The sequence below is a fragment of the Chlorocebus sabaeus genome, chromosome 12 (assembly GCF_047675955.1).
Source record: "Chlorocebus sabaeus isolate Y175 chromosome 12, mChlSab1.0.hap1, whole genome shotgun sequence".
Classification (NCBI taxonomy): Eukaryota; Metazoa; Chordata; class Mammalia; order Primates; family Cercopithecidae; genus Chlorocebus; species Chlorocebus sabaeus.
The window spans coordinates 102,784,709-102,804,371 of record NC_132915.1 but is presented as its reverse complement, the minus strand read 5'-3'; the positions used below and the strand labels follow the sequence as shown (position 1 = coordinate 102,804,371).

General features: G+C 45.4%; 1 protein-coding gene across 7 annotated transcripts in view; it reads right to left on the bottom strand.

The window, feature by feature from the left end:
- Nucleotides 1-3,285: 3,285 nt before the first annotated feature.
- Nucleotides 3,286-19,663, bottom strand: part of GARNL3 (GTPase activating Rap/RanGAP domain like 3) — a 174,961-nt gene continuing 158,583 nt past the window's right edge. For all 7 annotated transcript variants that reach the window (XM_037994107.2, XM_037994110.2, XM_037994105.2 and 4 more), the window contains 6 exons: nucleotides 13,308-13,415; nucleotides 11,703-11,821; nucleotides 9,493-9,631; nucleotides 7,709-7,924; nucleotides 6,070-6,196; nucleotides 3,286-3,743 (listed from right to left, as the gene is read on the bottom strand). In XM_037994107.2, coding sequence (XP_037850035.1) covers nucleotides 3,572-3,743; nucleotides 6,070-6,196; nucleotides 7,709-7,924; nucleotides 9,493-9,631; nucleotides 11,703-11,821; nucleotides 13,308-13,415 — 881 coding nt within the window. In that variant the 3' untranslated portion in view covers nucleotides 3,286-3,571. The remainder of the gene's footprint in view (nucleotides 3,744-6,069; nucleotides 6,197-7,708; nucleotides 7,925-9,492; nucleotides 9,632-11,702; nucleotides 11,822-13,307; nucleotides 13,416-19,663) is intronic.

Below are 19,663 nucleotides of genomic sequence, written 5' to 3'. Positions count from 1 at the left end.
AAACCCATCTTCATGCTTCCCAGATTGCTGAAGGCTCGGGTCTCCAGGTGCTGAGGACCAGTGGTAGGCGGGGTACCCCACGCCCTATGTGTGACAGATCTGGGCTTCACTCCCCCTCTTAAGTGTCACTCACTTCACAGCGAGTCCTGACTCTTGAATCTTCATCTACCTGTCTCCGAATTTTGAGTTCCCTGTAGATTTTAATGCCGCCTTCTCCCCGTGTGCACCCAAGTCGAATGATGAGGCACTGTTGGATCTCACCAGTTGTACCCAATTCATACCCAACACTCTGGTTGCAGGCAGCTGCGGTGGAATGCTGGTGTAATTCTGGAAAGAGCCAGGGCATGGGAGTAAGAGGCTTGGCTTGTAATCCCTCTCTGGGCCTTGTGTTTCCTCATCTCTAAGTGGGGATGACCATTATCTTCCAGGAGAGTTGTGAAGCAAGGTAATGTATATAAGACATATGAAGCACTCAAAGGCTAACCGGTATGATGAAGATAGTCATTTGACATACTGCAGTCACCTGATGGTTCTAGCAACCAACATTTTTCAATCCTGACCACAAGACTATCTTTAAAGACTTAGGCAACTGCCCTTCTGTACTCCCACAGCATCTAGTGCTTGATAACTCAAGTGCTTGATAACACAAAGCAGTGATAAATGCTGTGATAAGAATAACTCAAGCACTAGATGTGTATTCTTATCACAGCATTTATCACTGCTTTATGACCCCTGTTTACTTCTGTCCTTCCCCAATGGACATGACCTCCTCTGGAGAGGAGGCACTTGGTGTTTGCAGAGTGGATCAGTGCCTCAAACTCCCTGGGCAGACACTGCACTTAGATGATTTTCTGTGTGACTCAGCCAGTCAGGTACACAGAAAGGACTGTGCAGGCACGGTGCTCCTTACCCTGTGGCCGATGGCTTCCCTTCCCGTGAGTGTGCAGAACTCACTTATTGGCCTTTGTAAACAAATAATGTTGCCAGAGCAGCCTCTTGCCCCCTTTTCATAGGCAAAGCACTATCAGCCTGATCAGTAGGGTCCACCTCTTGCCCTCACTACATCCCTCCTCAGACCTGTGACTCTTGTCAAATTGTGGGTAGCTCTAATGCTGCTGATTTGGAAGAATGCTCTAAAATAGTCCTTGGATTTTTTTATGCTACACTGTGAAGCAAGAAACTTCAGGAAAAAAAAAAAGGAAAAACACAGATACAAGCTCATAAAGCTTACAAATTAGTTGAACATGAAAAACACCAGCCAGATCCAGCTGACACAAGGCACTTAGCCTGGCTCTGCATGGCAGACATGGGGAAAGCAAGGGCTCTGCAGTCAAAGAACTTGCAGATTCAAACCATTGCCCCTTTTTGAGCCTGTTTCCTTATTTGAAAAGGAAGCATAATAAAACATAATTCATTAAACTGTTGGTGGGGTTGAGACACAGTGTTTTTTCCCCCCTATATAGGAAAAGGGCATAAAAAACACAGAGGAAGAACGGGCATGCTAACTGCTGCAAAGAATATGAGCAGACACGTGTGGCTATAAACAGCCCCATCTGGGTATACCTAAAAACCACTGGCTTCACTACTCTTGCCTCTTGCCTTCTGCCAAAGATTAACTAAGCAACCTTCTGCTTGGGCTATCATGCTGATCTGTTTGTACAAAAGACAGACAGGGGAGCTCTCCCCACAGTGTGCAAGGCCCACTAGGAGGTACGATCCAAACTTCTATAAAATCTGTCAGATCAAGGTCCTGTCAAACTCAGTTCTCCACACTCACAAAGAAGGCCTGCTGGCCGGGCGTGGTGGCTCACACCTGTAATCCCAGCACTTTGGGAGGCCAAGGAAGGCGGATCACGAGGTCAGGAATTCAAGACCAGCCTGGCCAACATGGTGAAAACCCATCTCTACCAAAATACAAAAATTAGCTAGGCGTGGTGGTGCGCACCTGTAATCCCAGCTACTCAGGAGGCTGAGGCAGGAGAATCGCTTGAACCTGAGAGGTGGAGGTTGCAGTGAACCGAGGTTGTGCCATTGTACTCCAGCCTGGGCAATAGAGTGAGAATCTGTCTAAAAAAAAAAAAAAAAAGGCCTGCAGAAGAACTCTTCTGAGCTGCTTTAACGGGGTAGGTAACAGGAATAATGTAAGCAGGAAAAGATAGAATAAAATTGAAATGGCTAGAATAAAGCCAAAGTAAAATACCTTCTTCACACAGATTAAAATATTTGCAAACAATGCTAATGAAACCGGATTTCCCCTTGGGTAGGTGGCTGAGATTTCACTTTCTTTTGCACTTGGCCCAGTCCACATTTCTTTCTGCTCACACTGGAGAAGGAGCCAGGAAAGGCAGATAAACCAAATTATTATCTTCATATCATTTATGTGAAAGAGTGGGCCGGGCGCGGTGGCTCAAGCCTGTAATCCCAGCACTTTGGGAGGCCGAGATGGGCGGATCACGAGGTCAGGAGATCGAGACCATCCTGGCTAACCCGGTGAAACCCCGTCTCTACTAAAAAAAAAAAATACAAAAAACTAGCCGGGCGAGGTGGCGGGCGCCTGTAGTCCCAGCTACTCGGGAGGCTGAGGCAGGAGAATGGCGTGAACCCGGGAGGCGGAGCTTGCAGTGAGCAGAGATCCGGCCACTGCACTCCAGCCTGGGCGACAGAGCGAGACTCCGTCTCAAAAAAAAAAAAAAAAAAAAAAAAAAAGAAAGAGTGAAGGGGACTCAACAAGAAGGAGGGGTTTGAGAATGCTTTCTTTTCTTTTTTTTTTTTTTTTTTTTTTTTGAGACAGGGTCTCCCTCTGTTGCCGAGGCAGGAGTACAGTGGTGCGATCTTAGCTCACTGCAGCCTTGAACTCCTGGGCTCAAGGGATCCTTCCACCTTGGCCTCCCAAAGCACTGGGATTACAATGAGAATACTTTTAACCACAAGGAGTAGCTGTTCTCTTGTTACATTATTGCAGAGTAACAATAAAACCACACAAAATAATCTGAAGACTTTTGACAAGCTCCTATGCCTTAATATTTTTCATGAGATGCAGGGAAGAAGGAGGATCTAACTATTCAGCTTTTCTCAAAAGTCTACAGGCAGGAATGCAGCTGGTTCCAATCACAGTGAACTGAAACAGGAACTGGGGCCAAAGGTGCAGAAAGAAAACTTACTTATAATAAAGTTAAAAAGCAATGACTTTTCTTTATAAAAGAAACACATTATGTGACATAAATCAAAACTCTAACGAAAAAATTTTCCATCTAAGTATATAAAATATGAGAAGGTTGCAGTAAATAAGAATGAATATTTTTGATTTATTCAAAGTTTCAATCTAAAACCTCAATGAAATCTACCACCTTTATTACAAGGGGACTGATGGTTCCTGAAGAGAAAGAAACAAAGGTCAGGAAAGATGGCACCGGACATTGGAGAGGGAACTGGCCGCGTGTGCAGAAGGTTTGGTCCAACAGATCACTGACAGGCTAAAAGCCACATTTTGTTGAGAAATGACAGCAGAACTGTTTAAAGAGTATAAATCTCCATAAGAAAACTAAAGATGGCAAATGAGATTTGAACTCTGTTACTTCAAGTCAATAATGTCTTCATCGGAGAAAGCCGTGAGCTGGAAGGGGCTGCTGCTGGAGACCGGACTGCCCTCTCTGTCTGCAACAGGGTCCTGGTCAGAGCTGGCTGAGTGCCCCTCAGGGTTGGCTTCGGAAGTAGAAGCACTTTCCAAGGAGCCTGATGGGATCCTAGAAGAGACAAGTCACTGTAAGAGGATCCGTGGGAGTATTGCGGAACTGGGACCATTTTTTTCTGGCAATTTCCTGTTCATCTGAGCTCATGAGCCTGGCTCCCCAAACCCTCACTGTTATGTGGTAGAGGTGGGGAAGTGCTGGAATGCCACCCCCGTCACCTCAGGGGGTTGTGAGGATTAAAGGCCGAGTGTGTGACACATGGAAGGTGTTTGTGAGGCATTATTTACCTACCTTTCTAAAGTGCAAATCTAGATAATGTCACCCTGCCTAAAACCCTCCCATGGGTGCCCAGGGCCAGAGGATCAGGCTGAAACTCATAACCAAGGTTCCGGGACTGGGCCTGTGACCCCTCCAGCCTTCCAGGGCACCCCGACTCCCTCTGTTTCCCGCAGCTTCTCAGGACTCTTCTCAATAGCTGCATATTAATTTGACCAAAATTGGTTTCCACTTCTCAGGGAGTTAACGCATTCCACAAATACTCATTGGCCTGCAAATGCCCACGTGGCTCAGCTGCTGCCCACTCTCGGCCTCACACGGTTCCTGGCTCCGTTCTCTACGCTCAAGTCTGTCCACTCTTCCTCCTGCCTTTTAACTGGCCATGCTAGGCCTGCTGCAGGGCCCTTGCCCTGAGGTGGCTGCTGTCAGAAGGGCTGTTCCCCTAGCTTCTTACCATTCAATCCAAGCCCAGCCCAATGCTACTTCCTCAAAAAGCTTTCCTTGAACTCTCTCTCAGAGTAGACCTTCTACCTGCCAGCGCTGTCACTTCCTTTTCATTTCTTTATAGCACTTGTCACTATTTGAAATGATTTTATTTGATACTTGTTTACAGGTTTGCTGTCTGTTTTCCCACACTAGAATGCAAAGTCCCTGAGGGCAGGGGCCTTGTCAGGTTATGACTTATGAGAGGAGGCTCAGCCTCCCCTGATGTTTGAGACCCTCCCTGCCCCAGGTGTGGGCTGGATGGCAACCCTTGTTACACATCACCTGCCATGCTGGAACGCAGTAATTGTCTGGACCCTTGTCGGTCTTTGCCACTGGCCTGGGAACCCCTTGAAGGCACAGATGGGGGCTTAGTCCTTTCCATATCTTAACACATTCTTGGGTGCTCCAAGAATGTATGTTGAGCGAATGAATGAAGCTTGGACATCCGAACTTATCACTCTCCACACTGAAGCATGTGTGATGTTGCTTGAAGGACAACAGAGATCTTATAGGACAAATCAGTGTGACTTAACTACTATTCATTGACATGTGATGCTGAGCTGGCATTCAGATAGGCTGGACTGTGTATGTGCTACTAGTACTGCATTCCTGCATAGAGAGCACCTATTTCCCTGCAGTCTTACTGTTTTTTTTTTTTTTTTTTTTTTTTTGAGACGGGGTCTTGCTCTGTTACCCAGGCTGGAGTGCAGTGGTGTGATCATGGCTCACGGCAGCCTTGACCTCCCAGAAGGAGGTGATCTTCCCACCTTAGCCTCCCAAGTAACTGGGACTACAGGCACACGCCACCAGATCCAGCTAATTTTTTTTTTTTTGTAGAGATGGGTCTTGCCGTGTTGCCCAGGCTGGGATTGAACTCTTGGGCTCAAGTGACCTTCCCTTCTCAGCCTCCCAAAGTGTTGGGATTACAGGCATAAGCCACCATGCCTAGCAGGCATTTTTATTTTAAAAACTCTCTGTCGATCTGGTGAGGAAAAAGTCTCTCTCTCTCCATATATATATATATAATATAAATATATATATATAAAATATAAATATAAATATAAATATATACACACACATATATATATATATATATATATATATGGAGTCTTGCTCTGTTGCCCAGGCTGGAGTGCAGTAGCATGATCTTGGCTGACTGCAGCCTCCGCCTCTCACGTTGAAGCGATTCTTCTGCCTCAACCTCCCAAGTAGCTGGGACCACAGGGATGTGCCACCACGCCTGGCTAATTTTTGTATTTTTAGTAGAGACGGGGTTTCACTGTGTTGGCCAGCCTAGTCTCGAACTCCTGACCTCGGGTGATCTGCCCGCCTCGGCCTCCTAAAGTGCTGGGATTAAAGGCATGAGCCACTGTGCCCGGCCTGGTCTTAATATATTTGAATGAGCATTTGACTGCTGGTATGTGTGCCCATTTGTCTAGATCCCTCCCTGGCAGGCCTGAGGGTCTGGGTACCCTCAGAGAGGAGCAGACTGCTGGCCCTCTGCTGTAGCTGCCAAAGGGGCCACTAGTGGCATCATCAATCCACAGAAGGGGCCTCCTGGGCAGTGCTGTGACTCACAGGTCCACCACCCTGAGCAGGGGCCTCTCCATCTCTTTACCTGTCACTGCTAGATGACCTCACTGCCCCTGGCTTGGGGCCTCCTTGGCTTTCTTCTAACCGCTTCCGGGGTTTTGATTTGGCCTTTGGCGCTCCTTCTGACTTGGGTCCACCTTCATCCGAGAGGCCTGGATTGAGAATCATAGGTCAGAGGGTCACTCACAGGGCTGCCACGGAGACAGAAAAGACCCTTATTTTTTCTTGGTTGGGAACTGGTGCATTGTTGTGCTAGAGTCAGGAAGAAAGATGATAGAATATATATTTTCAAATTATTGGTTTTCTTGTTGGTAGAAGGTTTTTATTTTCTGATTATAAAGTATACACACATTGCAAAAAAATTAGAGACTCAAAGAGCCTAATGAGGAGAGATCGTCTACAGTCCTACCGCTGATAACCCTGTAATTCTCCAATTCAGAGGTTCCGTTTTGCAAAAGCTCAGTGGTTTGTAAACAGTGGTGGGCAGATCAAGCTTTGATATGGAAGACTGTGTTAAAAATAGTAATACATTTATTTTAAAAACACAGTGGAAGGCACCAACTTGAAAAACCAATGGACTTTGTTAGTGTCAAGGCCTGCCCTGTCAGGTGGCCTGAATCCCCTCCTCCAGTTGTTCAGGGAATACTACTGCAGAGCAGGGATGTGCTCAGGCCACCTGTCACACAGATCCCAATCTAAGTTTTTAAACCAGTTTTTACTGGTTTATCACGTCACTTCCATTTTTCCTTATTTTGTTTCCACAAATCTGAACAAAAAGGTTTCTAACAGTCTAACCTTTTCACACTTATCAGGGGCTTTATGTTTCTCTGGTTTGGCCTCTCATCTTTTTTTTTTTTTTTTAAAGACAGGGTGTCTCTCTGTCACCCAGGCTGGAGTGCAGTGGTGTCACCATGGCTCCCTGTAGCCTTGACCTCCTGGACTCAATTGATTCGCTTGCCTCAGCTTCTTGAGTAGCTGGGACTATAGGCACATGTCACTATAGCTGACTAATTTTTTTGTATTTTTTGTAGAGATGGGGTTTCACCATTTTACCCAGGCTGGTCTTAAACTCCTGAACTCAAGTGATCTCCTGCCTCAGCCTCTCCCAAAATGCTGGGATAACAGGTGTGAACCCAGTGCCATATTTATACTGAGAGAAAAGAGCTCAACACGTATCTTGCATCTGTTCCATCCACAGACCTGCCCCCACTGTCTAGGGCTGGGAGAGGTAATAAGGGAACTGAACACACACGTGTAAAAACATGGTACATTTCCACTTTGGGATATACCAACATAAAATGTTGCCTGAGGACTGTAGGATAGAAATCCTTCTAGACACCTTTCTAGGAAATCACATATAGATTGGTACTTTTATTTTTAAAAATGGTATCAGACTAGACATAGTGTTTTATACACTGCCCATTTCCCCCCTTCACATGGCTTGGGCAGCTTTCCATACCAATAAATATAGATCAACAACATCACTGTTGGTGGCTACACTATAGTGTATTCCTTGGTATAGATGTATTAGAACTTACTTATAAATCCCTTCTTAAAAGGAAAGTTTCCTTTTAAACTCATTGTTTTTGAGGGCAATTCATATCCAAAGATAAAACCAGCTGGTCTGTTCACAGACAGTGGAAACCAGGATTGAGAGCCATTACCCAGTAGTTCCCTGCGGGTCCTGCTTGCTATTTCTTTGATCTCCATGCGAGACAGGGACAAGGAGTGCGTGACAGGAATGGCAGCGAGGCCCACACTGATGGGAGTGGGTGGGGTGATGACCTTGGAGACTAAGGGCGACTTCAGAGGTCGCTCGATGCTTCTGCCCACGAGGTTTCTAAGTGGAATCTTGTACAGATTTTTTGATTGAATTTCACCTGAAATGTGATTTCAAAAAGAACATCAGAACTTTAAGAAAAGTTCATATTATTTACAAGAGAGTAATCTCTTGTTCCTTAACATAGCATGAAGGAAGACTTTATGTCACACACTGATCTGTAATGTCCCACTGGGAGGGCTGGCCGAGAGCACTAATTTGAGGGTGCCTGATGGCTCTGCATTTTCTAAAGCATTTTCATGTGTAAATTAGGTAAAATGCACTCGTGACTGCACAGGAAAAAAGACTAGAGAAGAAAAGCAAAAAGCTGCCCTGCTTGGGGAATTCTGTGCTTTCTCTTAACTGTGTGCAGTAAAGGCGAGTGATGTGGTAAGAATTTATGAAAAGCGCTGTGTTCAAAGCAATGAGGTAACCACAGCAGAGGCCTCTGGGGTTTGCAGGCAAAGCCAGATAGAGTGAAAGACTGCAAGTGCTAAGGAATGTCTAGGCTTGATGACTCTATTCTTTTAGCTATCAAAACCCACTACTGTTAACAGCCCTGAAGGAAAAATAACTGCTGTTGCAAGTTGGAAACTCTATAGCCTTTAACTCCCTTCTTCCCGCTAAAACTTTTTTTTTTTTTTTTTTTTTTTGAGAGAAGGTCTGGTTCTGTTGCTCAGGCTGGAGTGCAATGATGCAATCATGACTTACTGCAGCCTTGACCTCCCAGGCTCAAGTGAACCTCCCACCTCAGCCTCCTGAGTAGCTGGGACCACAGGTGCATGCCACGACAGCCAGCTAATTTAATTTTAGTTTTTGTAGAGACAGGGTCTCACTCTGTTGCCCAGGCCAGAGTGCAGAGGTGCAATCCCGGCTCAATGCGGCCTTGACCTCCGGTGCTCAGGTGATCCTCCCACCTCAGCCTCCCAAGTAGCTGGGACTACAGGCACATGTTACCACGCCCAGCTAGTTTTTGTATTTTTTTTTTTTTAAAGACAGGGTTTTGCCATGTTGCCCAGCTAGTCTTAAACTCCTGGGCTCAAGCGATCCATCTGCCTCAGCCCACCAAAGTGCTGGGATTACACGTGTGAGCCACAATGCCTAGCCCAGTTTGTTTGTTTATTTATTTTTACAATGGAGTTTCATTGTTATCACAAGGTTTCTTAAGAACACAACCAATGTATTCAGATTGCAAGATTTCTTTTCTTTTTTTTTTTTAAAACAGAGTCTCGCTCTGTTGCCCAGGCTGGAGTGCAATGGCACGATCTCGGCTCACGACAACCTCCACCTCCCAGGTTGAAGCGATTCTCCTGCTTCAGCCTCCTAAGTAGTTGGGATTACAGGTGCGTGCCACCACACCTGGCTAATTTTTGTATTTTTAGTAGAGATGGGGTTTCACCATGTTGGTCAGGCTGGTCTTGAACTCCTGGCCTCAGGTGATCCGCCTGCCTCGGCTTCCCAAAGTGCTGGGATTATAGGTGTGAGCCACCACACTTGGCCGGTTTCTTTTTTTAATGGCTTTACATAGTAACTTCTTTAAGCAGTTATCACATGTAGATATTAGACAATGAACTAGAGAAATTAGAGTGGATTACAAATATTAATCAAACAGTAAAACTTGGACTTCACCTTCCCCCAGGGAAGAAGGAAATACTGGAGTATCTCGGCCCGGGGGTGTCTGAGGAGAATTGCCGGCACTGGCCCCCTTGGAGCTGCCTCCAGATGAGACCTCATTCACAGCTGCAGTTGCTGTGAAGTATATATCCGACTAGAAAGAAAGAGAGAGCATTACCGGGCTGCCTGGTGTTCTAGGCCTTGCATCCAGTGGCCCTCCTGCCATCACTGCAAACCCTCCAACTGGTCCCCATCCTTGGAGCATGCAGAGAAATGCGGGATGCCGGGGCGAGGGATGGAGGGAGCCTTCCGGAGAAAAGCCCAGCGTGGCTAGTTACACTTTTCCTGAGTATTCCACTCCCCGCCACTTTTCCTCATCTATTTGTTGATCCACAATACAAAATAGTCAATGTTCCACCACACATCTTCTGCAATCACAAACACAGCACACACTTCCCTAACAGGGATCTCAGGCACCTGGAGTGTTAGAATGGGAAAGATCTTAGGGATTCGGTTAGGCCCATTTGGCAGATGGGGAAACGGATTATTCATTCACTGATCCAGCAGATACTCAGGCACACCCATGATGCGCTGGCGCTGGTGCTGACAGCAGTGGTGTGCTGGATGTGATTTATGAGATCCAATTTTCAGGAATTTTGCAAACTGGCTGTTAAACACACATGATTAGAAATAAAATTATACAAACCTAAATAAACAAAGGCCCTAAATATCCAAATTCAACCATTCCTAATTATTTGACTATGCTTACTATTACATCTGCTCTGAAGTTATTGACACCAACAGTGTCTGTGAGGCTTGGGGGAGAGATACTGCACCATGGGGGATAACGCACATCTCCCCAACACCACCTGCAGTGGCGTCTCCCTGGGAGCTTGAAATCAATCATGGAGGGACTCTTTACACCATGGAATCCAGCGAGGACTATCAGTTCCACTTTGATTTGTTGTTTTGTTGATTGTCTATACTTACAGTGATGCAGAAAGTACTAGTAATGAACAAGAGATGTGGAAGTGTGTTTAGTCTGGTACAGAAGCTGAAAGAAGTTTCAGTTTAATGACTATAAGTTGTATGAGGTTGAAAAATAGTTTTATAGCAGATTACCTATCAGATTAAAATTGGAAAAAAATGTGTGGATTGAGATATAACTCCAAGTGTAAAATCATGGTTGACATGCAACTGTAGACTGGCTATGGATATATGAATTCAGCAAGTATTAACAAAAGCATTTTGTAAGAACCAGTTGGCTAAGTGGATTTTTATGATAAACAGCATTGTATATTTATTATTTGTAAATTGTAAGCTATTTACAATCAATGAATGTACACACATATAATACATACATGCACATATGTACACATATGTATGATATGTGCATGTATGTATTATGTGTATGTATATGTGCATGTATGATATGTGTACATATGTGCACACACGTTTTCCAGAGCACTGGGGGACTGAAGCACTGAGCACACCACTGGTGCTATGATAGTGAGTAAGACAGCATGGCCCCTGCTCTCACAGAACCATCAGGGCAGCAGCAAAGATGAACAAATAAGCAGTCACCTACCACCAAATGTGATGGATGTCAGGACCAGGGAAGGGAACAGGGGACACAGCGGGGGAGCCAGCCCAGTCTGGCAGGGCTGGGGAGGACTTTCTGGGCCTGATTCAGGGGAGGGGACTAGAACAAGAACCCCCAGAGTATGTGCCAGTGACAAAAGACATCGTGGAAGGCATCTTTGTTCCTGCATCCCTCCGTTTTGCCCTAGCTCTTGGTTATGAGGCATGGATTAATCAATTAGCCATGTTTCATAGGCTATGAATTCAAATTGAGGACAGAGGGTGGGAAAGGAAGAAAGATTGCAAGCTCTGACTTTTCTAGACTTGGACTGTCCTCCAGGGCAGCAGTGACATGAATAACGGACCCAGTCTCCGATCAGGGATATTTCTTTTCAGCTAAGTGCTCCCCAGCGGCCACCAGCACTGACTGACTATTAACAAAGCCGAGGAGTGTTCTGAAAGCCCACAGAAATCACACACGAAAACCCAACAGATCAGTCTGGTTTCAGGCTTTCCATCTCGCGCTGGTCTGACACAGGTCTTCATCGCCTAACGTGACAAGAGGCAGCTTCGGTGCTCCCCTGAAATCCCACAGTGCTGGGGCCCGCCAAACCGCTCAGAGAGAACATCCCAGTCCTACTCACCCTGGAGGCCACGAGCTGCAGCTGTGGCACGACTGCGGTGTGGACCAGGTTCCCGTTCACCACCAGGCGGATCTCCATGGAGTCGGTGGTGAAGGCCAGGAGATACGGGAAAGCACAGACTGCAAGGGAACAGGAGTGTCACCTCCCAGTTGCTAGCTTGGTGGCTGCGGATGGGCTGTGACTGTCTCATAGTCACGCTCACTTCTCTAGAAACTTCCATCTCTCATTCCTCTGGCTGTTTTCTCCTTCCTTCACATGTGCACGTGGCCCTGATCCTAAGGTAGCCTTGACTCCCAAGATAGCCTCCCCTCGGTTGCCACACTCCGCCTCCCAGGAGGTGTGCACTGTCACCATGCTTGCTGCCATTTTCCCCTATGGAAACCCCATTGCCTGATCTTCCAGTGAGGCAGCTCACTTGCCAAAGTCCTGTGGGGAGTCCCTTCTGTTGTTCAGATACCAGCCTGACATTCTCCCTGCAGACCCAGGCCATCCTGCCTGGGACCCTTCCCTTTGGTCGCTCTTCAAGGCCCAGCCCTGGAGGAGCCCTCAGTGCTCCTCACTCCTCCCCTGTGCTCCTCCTGCTGCACGTCTGAGCAGGGGCTGCATCTTATTCCTCACTGGCCCTCACAGTGTCCCTCGGGATCAATGGGTTTGCTGAGTTATCTGTTAAGGGCTGGCCCCTCTGCTTGAAATGATTTGAATGACACACTGGCTTCCAGGTGCTGTGCCTGCCCTGGCTGCCCCGTGGCACACCTCTTTCTTCTTGGCACTTCGTGTCGTTCCCTTCTTCGCACTGGCTCTCTCTGCACTCTTTCCGTGGATGAGCTCATCTGGTCTCCTGGTTTTCCTGGTGACTCTGCTGACCACATCTATGCCTCTGGCCATGACTTTCAAGCCCCTCCAGTAACGGTTCAAAACCTCCCTTTCCTGTCTACCAGATCTAATCTGTCATCAAGTCTGACTGGTCCTCCCAGGATCTTAGATCGGTCCCTCTGTCCTCCTCTGAAAATGCTGTCCTATGGACCTATTAACACATAGTTTTATTGTGAGGACAAAAGAATGAACTGGAAGATTCTTGGCTCTGATCTGACTCCCAAAACGCAATGGCCAGTTGTGGATCTTGAATCACAAACACAAAGCATCACTGCTCACGTCCTGACATTTTAGTGGCAGGCAGGTACCTGGGTTTCTATGAAACATATACCAAAGGCGCTAAAAGCACTGTGCTTCTCCCTGAGGTCAGCCAGCATTTTGAGGCTGGAGACCGTACACTTGAATTTTAGAAAAAGGAAAGTGAGGCCCAGAAATGAACTGAGGTGCTGAAACGACAACCAAGTACTGAAAAATGACATTTAATTGCTCTCAAATGCATACATGCTCAGGCACTGAGAGAAACTAGGAAGAACAGTAGAAGACAATAGTCCCAAAAGGGGAACAAAAAGAAAAAAAAATGACAAAGAAAAAGAACGCTCTGAATACTAATCATACGCATGTAATTTATGGCAATTTCGCAGTAAGCCAGTGATTTGCTTGCATAGGATTTGCTTACAACAGTTCAGACATATCTATGAAGGGGGAAAGCATTATGATAAAGATTTTTCTTACCAATTGCACAGGGAGCCTGGTTCCAACAAAACTGGAAATCTGACGCAGAGGGTTGAACCAAAAAAGAGCCACCATTAAAGGGGCAAACCTTTTTATAGATGCAACTGTCTGCAATGAAAACAACAGCAACTCATTTTTGTTAGAGACAACACTTAAATGACTATAATTAAATAAATGAAAAACAGGCAACAAGAATAGTATCCTATCTGCTAGTTCTTTATAAATAGCCAGTATGAATACCACCAAGATGCTGGATACTTAGGGTCAAAGGCCTAAGTATCTGAACTGTCTGAGCCAGAATAATATTACTACTACAAGTAATAAGAGCTGCTGTTTTGGGAGAATTTACTATGTGCCAGGCACTGAGCTTGAAAGCCATTATCCCATTTGATCTGTAGAAAGTAGAAAGATGATCCCATTTAATCTTCACAAAGTAGATACCATTATTACACTCACTTTACAGATGAGAAAACTGAGGTTAGGAGAGGCGAAGTAGTTTGTCCAAAGTCTCACAAGTACTGTGTGGGGGAAGCAGGGTTTGGACACAGGTCTGCGTGACTGCAGAGCCCGTGTGCTTCATGCCTGTGCCCTACTGTCTCCCACACTCGTGAACGGTCAAGCAAGGACACCTGACGGCAGCCCCTGGCTGGAGAATGCCCTCCTGCAAGGCGGATCACACCTTGAGCCTCATTCAGGACAAGGGTGGTGGGAGCCAGATACCCCCCGCAAACATTTTATCATTATTCAATAGGACTTGAAGCCATACGCCTCTATCCTCTTGCTGAACCTCAACCAGTACTAGATTAAGACAAGGTTCATTCAAGTACATTGTTCCTGGCCTGCTGCAAGCTCTAAACACAGGTCCATGTGGTTCAGACCCTCTTAGAGTGAGAAAGTCCATGGAGAAACAAAGGCCCCATTTATTACAGAAGTTCATCACATTTTAAAAATTTAAATGAAAAAAAAAAATTTTTTTTAGAGACAGAGTCTTGTTCTGTCACACAGGCTGGAGTGCAGTGGCGTGATTACAGCTGATCACAACCTCCCCATCCCAGACTAAAGTGGGCCTCCTACTTTAAATCCCCCAGTAGCTGGGAGTACAGGTGCACACTGGCACGTCCAGCTATTTTTCTTTTTTTTTTTCAGTAGAGACAAGGTCTCGCTATGTTGCCCAGGCTGGTCCAACTCTTGAGCTCAAGCTCTTGCCTTGGCCTCCCAAACCATCATGTTTTAGCCATGCATTTCTTTCTCAATGAAAGACCAAGTTGTTGTTGTTGTTATTATTATTATTATTATTATTATTATTATTATTATTTTTGAGACGGAGTCTTGCTCTGTCGCCCGGACTTGAGTGCAGTGTCTAGATCTCAGCTCACTGCAACCTCTGCCTCCCAGGTTCAAGTGATTCTCCTAGCTCAGCCTCCCAAGTAGCTGGGATTACAGGCACCCGCCACCATGCCCAGCTAGTTTTTGCATTTTTACTAGAGGCAGGGTTTATCCATTTGGCCAGGCTGGTGTTGAACTCCTGAACCCTCAAGTGATCCACCCGCCTTGGCCTCCCAAAGTGCTGGGATTGCAGGTGTGAGCCACCGTGCCCGGCCTGAATTTTTATTAACATCATGAAGAATGGATGTTAACAAATATCTGAATGTTAATTTTTTTTTTTTTTTTTTTTTTTTTTTTTGAGACGGAGTCTCGCTCTGTCGCCCAGGCTGGAGTGCAGTGGCGTGATCCCGGCTCACTGCAAGCTCCGCCTCCCGGGTTCACGCCATTCTCCTGCCTCAGCCTCCCAAGTAGCTGGGACTACAGGCGCCCGCCACCTCGCCCAGCTAGTTTTTTTGTATTTTTCAGTAGAGACGGGGTTTCACCGTGTTAGCCAGGATGGTCTCGATCTCCTGACCTCGTGATCCGCCCGTCTCGGCCTCCCAAAGTGCTGGGATTACAGGCTTGAGCCACCGCGCCCGGCCCTGAATGTTAATTATTGACACACAACAACAGGGATGACTCACAGACATAATACTGAGTAAAAAAAAGAAAAGCTAGATATCTGAGTACATACTGTATAATTTCTTTCGTTTAAATGTTTAAAGCTGTCTTCAGAGGGTAGAGGTAAAGATGGTAGTGTTACTCTGAGAAGATAATGACATGTAAGAACAATATCTTGGATTAGCGTCCCCACCTACATTTTAGAATCACATTTCTAATTTCCAAAAAAAAAAAAAAGGAAGAAAACATGATATAATTAGCAACTTGATGAGTCAGCAGATATAGAGTTTTGTTGCAATTGGGTCTTGGCTGCATTAGTATGTTTACTGTTTGAAAAATAATGAAACCCGGTCGGGCGCGGTGGCTCACGCCTGTAATCCCAGCACTTTGGGAGGCTGAGGTAGGTGGATCACGAGGTCAGAAGATCGAGACCATCCTGGCTAACACAGTGAAACCCCGTCTCTACTAAAAATACAAAAAATTAGCTGGACGAGGTGGTGGGCACTGTAGTCCCAGCTACTCAGGAGGCTGAGGCAGGAGAATGGCATGAACCTGGGAGGTGGAGCTTGCAGTGAGCCAAGATCATGCCACTGCACTCCAGCCTGGGCGATAGAGCAAGACTCCGTCTCAAAAAAAAAAAAAAAAAAAATACGGAAAAATAATGAAACCTATTTTAAATTATTAAAAATAACAGCTTTACTGAGATCATTTATAGACCACAAAATTCATCCATTAAAAATGCACAATTCGGGCGGGTGTGGTGGCTCTCACCTGTAATCCCAGCAATTTGAGAGGCCAAGGTGGGCAGATCACAAGGTCAGGAGATCGAGACCATCCTGGCCAACATGGTGAAACTCTGTCTCTACTAAAAATACAAAAATTAGCTGGGCGTGGTGGCACGTGCCTTTAATCCCAGCTACTCAGGAGACTGAGGCAGAAGAATTGCTTGAACCCCAGAGGTGGAGGTTGCGGTGAGCCGAGATCACGCCACTGCACTCCAGCCTGGCGACAAAGCTAGACTCTGTCTCAAAAAAATACAATAAAAATAAAATAAAATAAAATGTACAATTCAGTGAATTTTAGTATATTTACAGAGTTGTCCAACATCACCATGATCTAATTTTAGAACTCTCATCACCCTAAAATGAAACCTCACTCCCCATTTCTTCCCCTAGCCCTGGTCAACCACTTATTTGCTTCTGTATCTGTGGATCTGCCTTTTCCGGACATTTCATATAAATGGCATCATGCATGCAACACGTGGCCTTTTGTGTCTGGCTTCTTGCACTGAGCACGACGTTTTTGAGGCTCATCCATGTGTCAGTGCATCATTCCTTTTTATGGCCAAATAATATTCCACTGTATGAATAGCCTACATTTTGTTGATCTACTTACCATTTGATGGGCATTTGGGTTGTTTCTCCTTTTTGCTATTGTTAATAAAGATGCTATGAACATTCCTGTACAAGTCTGTGTGGATATATATTCATTTCTCTTGTATAGATTGCTGGTTTTATGTAAGTCACATGATTTTATTTTATTCAGAATGTTATTTACTGTTAAATACTTTGTATCTATATCTACATCTTCATGAGCTTCGTTTTTTTTTTCTGTGTTTTGTTGTAGAATATTTGAGGAAAAAAGAAAAACATAAATAAGAAAATTTTAAAAATCATGTGCAACCCTATGTCCCAGAGAGAAATACTAACATATACATATATATATATTTTTTTTAATTTTTAATTTTTTTTTTTTTTGAGACAGTGTCTTGCTCTATCACCCAGGCTAGAGTACAGTGGCGCAATTTTGGCTCACTGCAGCCTATGCCTCTTGGGTTCTGCCTCTTGGGTTCAAGCAGTTCTCCTGTTCAGCCTCCTGAGTAGCTGGGTCTACAGGCGTGCCCCACCACACCTGGCTAATATTTTTGTTTTTGGTAGAGATGAGGTTTCACCATGTTGGCCAGGCTGGTCTCGAACTCCTGACCTCAAGTGATCCACCCGCCTTGGCCTCCCAAAGTGCTGGGATTACAAGTGTGAGCCATCTCGCCCGGCCAGTACTGATAGCATTTTGGTATTTCCTCACGTATTTTTATTAAGAATGAATAAGCAAGAGAAATGTTATAAAGAAAAACAGAATTGAGCTTCAAAATATAATTTGCTTTCTTCACTATATTGTATATTTTCTTCTATGCATTCTTCTTTTTTTTTTTTTGAGACGGAGTGTCGCTCTGTCGCCCGGGCTGGAGTGCAGTGGCCGGATCTCAGCTCACTGCAAGCTCTGCCTCCCGGGTTTACGCCATTCTCCTGCCTCAGCCTTCCGAGTAGCTGGGACTACAGGCGCCCGCCACCTTGCCCGGCTAGTTTTTTGTATTTTTTAGTAGAGATGGGGTTTCACCATGTTAGCCAGGATGGTCTTGATCTCCTGACCTCGTGATCCGCCCGTCTCGGCCTCCCAAAGTGCTGGGATTACAGGCTTGGCCACTGCGCCCGGCCTTCTATGCATTTTTCAATAACATAAGTTTAACTCACTGTATGGCATTTCAGTATTTGAATGTAACAAAACATCTTTACCAGTTTCCTCCTGTTTCCATTTAGTTTCCAAAGCTTTCTGCTTTATAAATGATGTTGTAACAGACAATCAAGAACTCATTATTCACAGTTTGCTGATTATGCCTTAAAATAATTGCCTGTGAGTACACAGGCTGTGTCCATTTAAAATCACATCCTGCCAACTTCTTCCCCAGAAGGCCGTACCATCTAGACCACTTCTAGCAGTGCAGAGAGAGGTGCCTGAATCCATGACTCTGACAGTCTCAGCCAGTCTGAGTGACCAAATCATTTCAGTGATAATTTGCATATTAAAATTCTCAGTGGGGCACCATTTTTCCCATGCCGTTAAAATAATTGGGAAGCCATTAGAATGAGGTAGTCCCAGTGCTGTGAGTTCCTACATAAGCAAACCAAAACCCAACTTAATGTAAAAGGTCATATTCTAGGAGCCAACCAGAAACCGTCAACTAACCTCTAACCCAGGACTTTCCACTGGAATGATCCAAGTAAAGCAACTGCTCCACTTCAGCAAATCAAATACTTTCTTTGCTTTGCTTCTGCATTCACCCTATAAAAGCCTCCCTTTGTTCCCTCGGGTTTGGAGCTGCCTGATTAATAAATCACTGTCATCTGGGCTCAGTGGCTCACTCCTGTAATCCCAGCACTTTGGGAGGCCAAGGCAGGCAGATCACTTGAGGTCAGGAGTTTGAGACCAGCCTGGCCACCATGGTGAAACCCCATCTCCACTAAAAATAGAAAAAAATTAGCCAGGCCTGGTGGTAGGTGCCTGTAATCCTAGCTACTTGGGAGGCTGAGGTGGGAGAATCACTTGAACCTGGGAGGCAGAGATTGCAGTGAGCTGAGATCGCGCCACTGCACTCCAGCCTGGGCTATAAAGTGAGACTCCACCTCACAAAAAAAAAAAAAAAACAAAAACCACACACACACATATATATATATATCACTGCTCAAATAAACTCTTAAAAATTGTAATGGGTCAAAATTTATCTTTTAACAATGCTTACTGGGTAACTGCATTTCTTTTTTTGTAAATTATCTGCTCATATTCTTCCCTCATATTTTAACGGGTGCTCATGCTTTTATCTTTTTTTTTTTTTTTTTTTTTTTGAGATGGAGTTTCACTCTTGTTGCCTAGGCTGAAATGCAATGGCATGATCTTGGCTCACCACAACCTCCACCTCCTGAGTTCAAGCGATTCTCCTGCCTCAGCCTCCTGAGTAGCTGGGATTACAGGCATGGGCCACCATGCCCGGCTAGTTTTTACATTTTTAGTAGAAACGGGGTTTCTCCATGTTGGTCAGGCTGGTCTTGAACTCCCGACCTCAGGTGATCTGCCTGCTCAGCCTCCCAAAGTGTTGGGATTACAGGCGTGAGCCATGGTGCCCAGCCGCCTTTATCTTTTTGATATGTAAGATCTCTTTTCATATTAATGACTCTTTTTTTTTTTTTTTTTTTTTTCCCTCTGTTGCCCAGGCTGGAGTGCAGTGGCATGATCTTGGCTCACTGCATCCTGTGTCTCCCCAGTTCAAGCGATTCTCCTGCCTTGACCTCCTGAGTAGCTGGGATTACAAGCATGTGCCACAATGCCTGGCTAATTTTTTGTATTTTTAGTAGAGACCAGGTTTCACCACGTTGGCCAGACTGGTCTTGAACTCCTGACCTCAAGTGATCTGTCCACCTTCATTTCCCAAAGTGTGGGGATTACAGGCGTGAGCCACCGCACCCGGCCTATGCTAATGATATTGGTCCTTTTGGAAACTCACAGATATTTTCCCAGTTTGCTATTTCTCTTTTAATTTT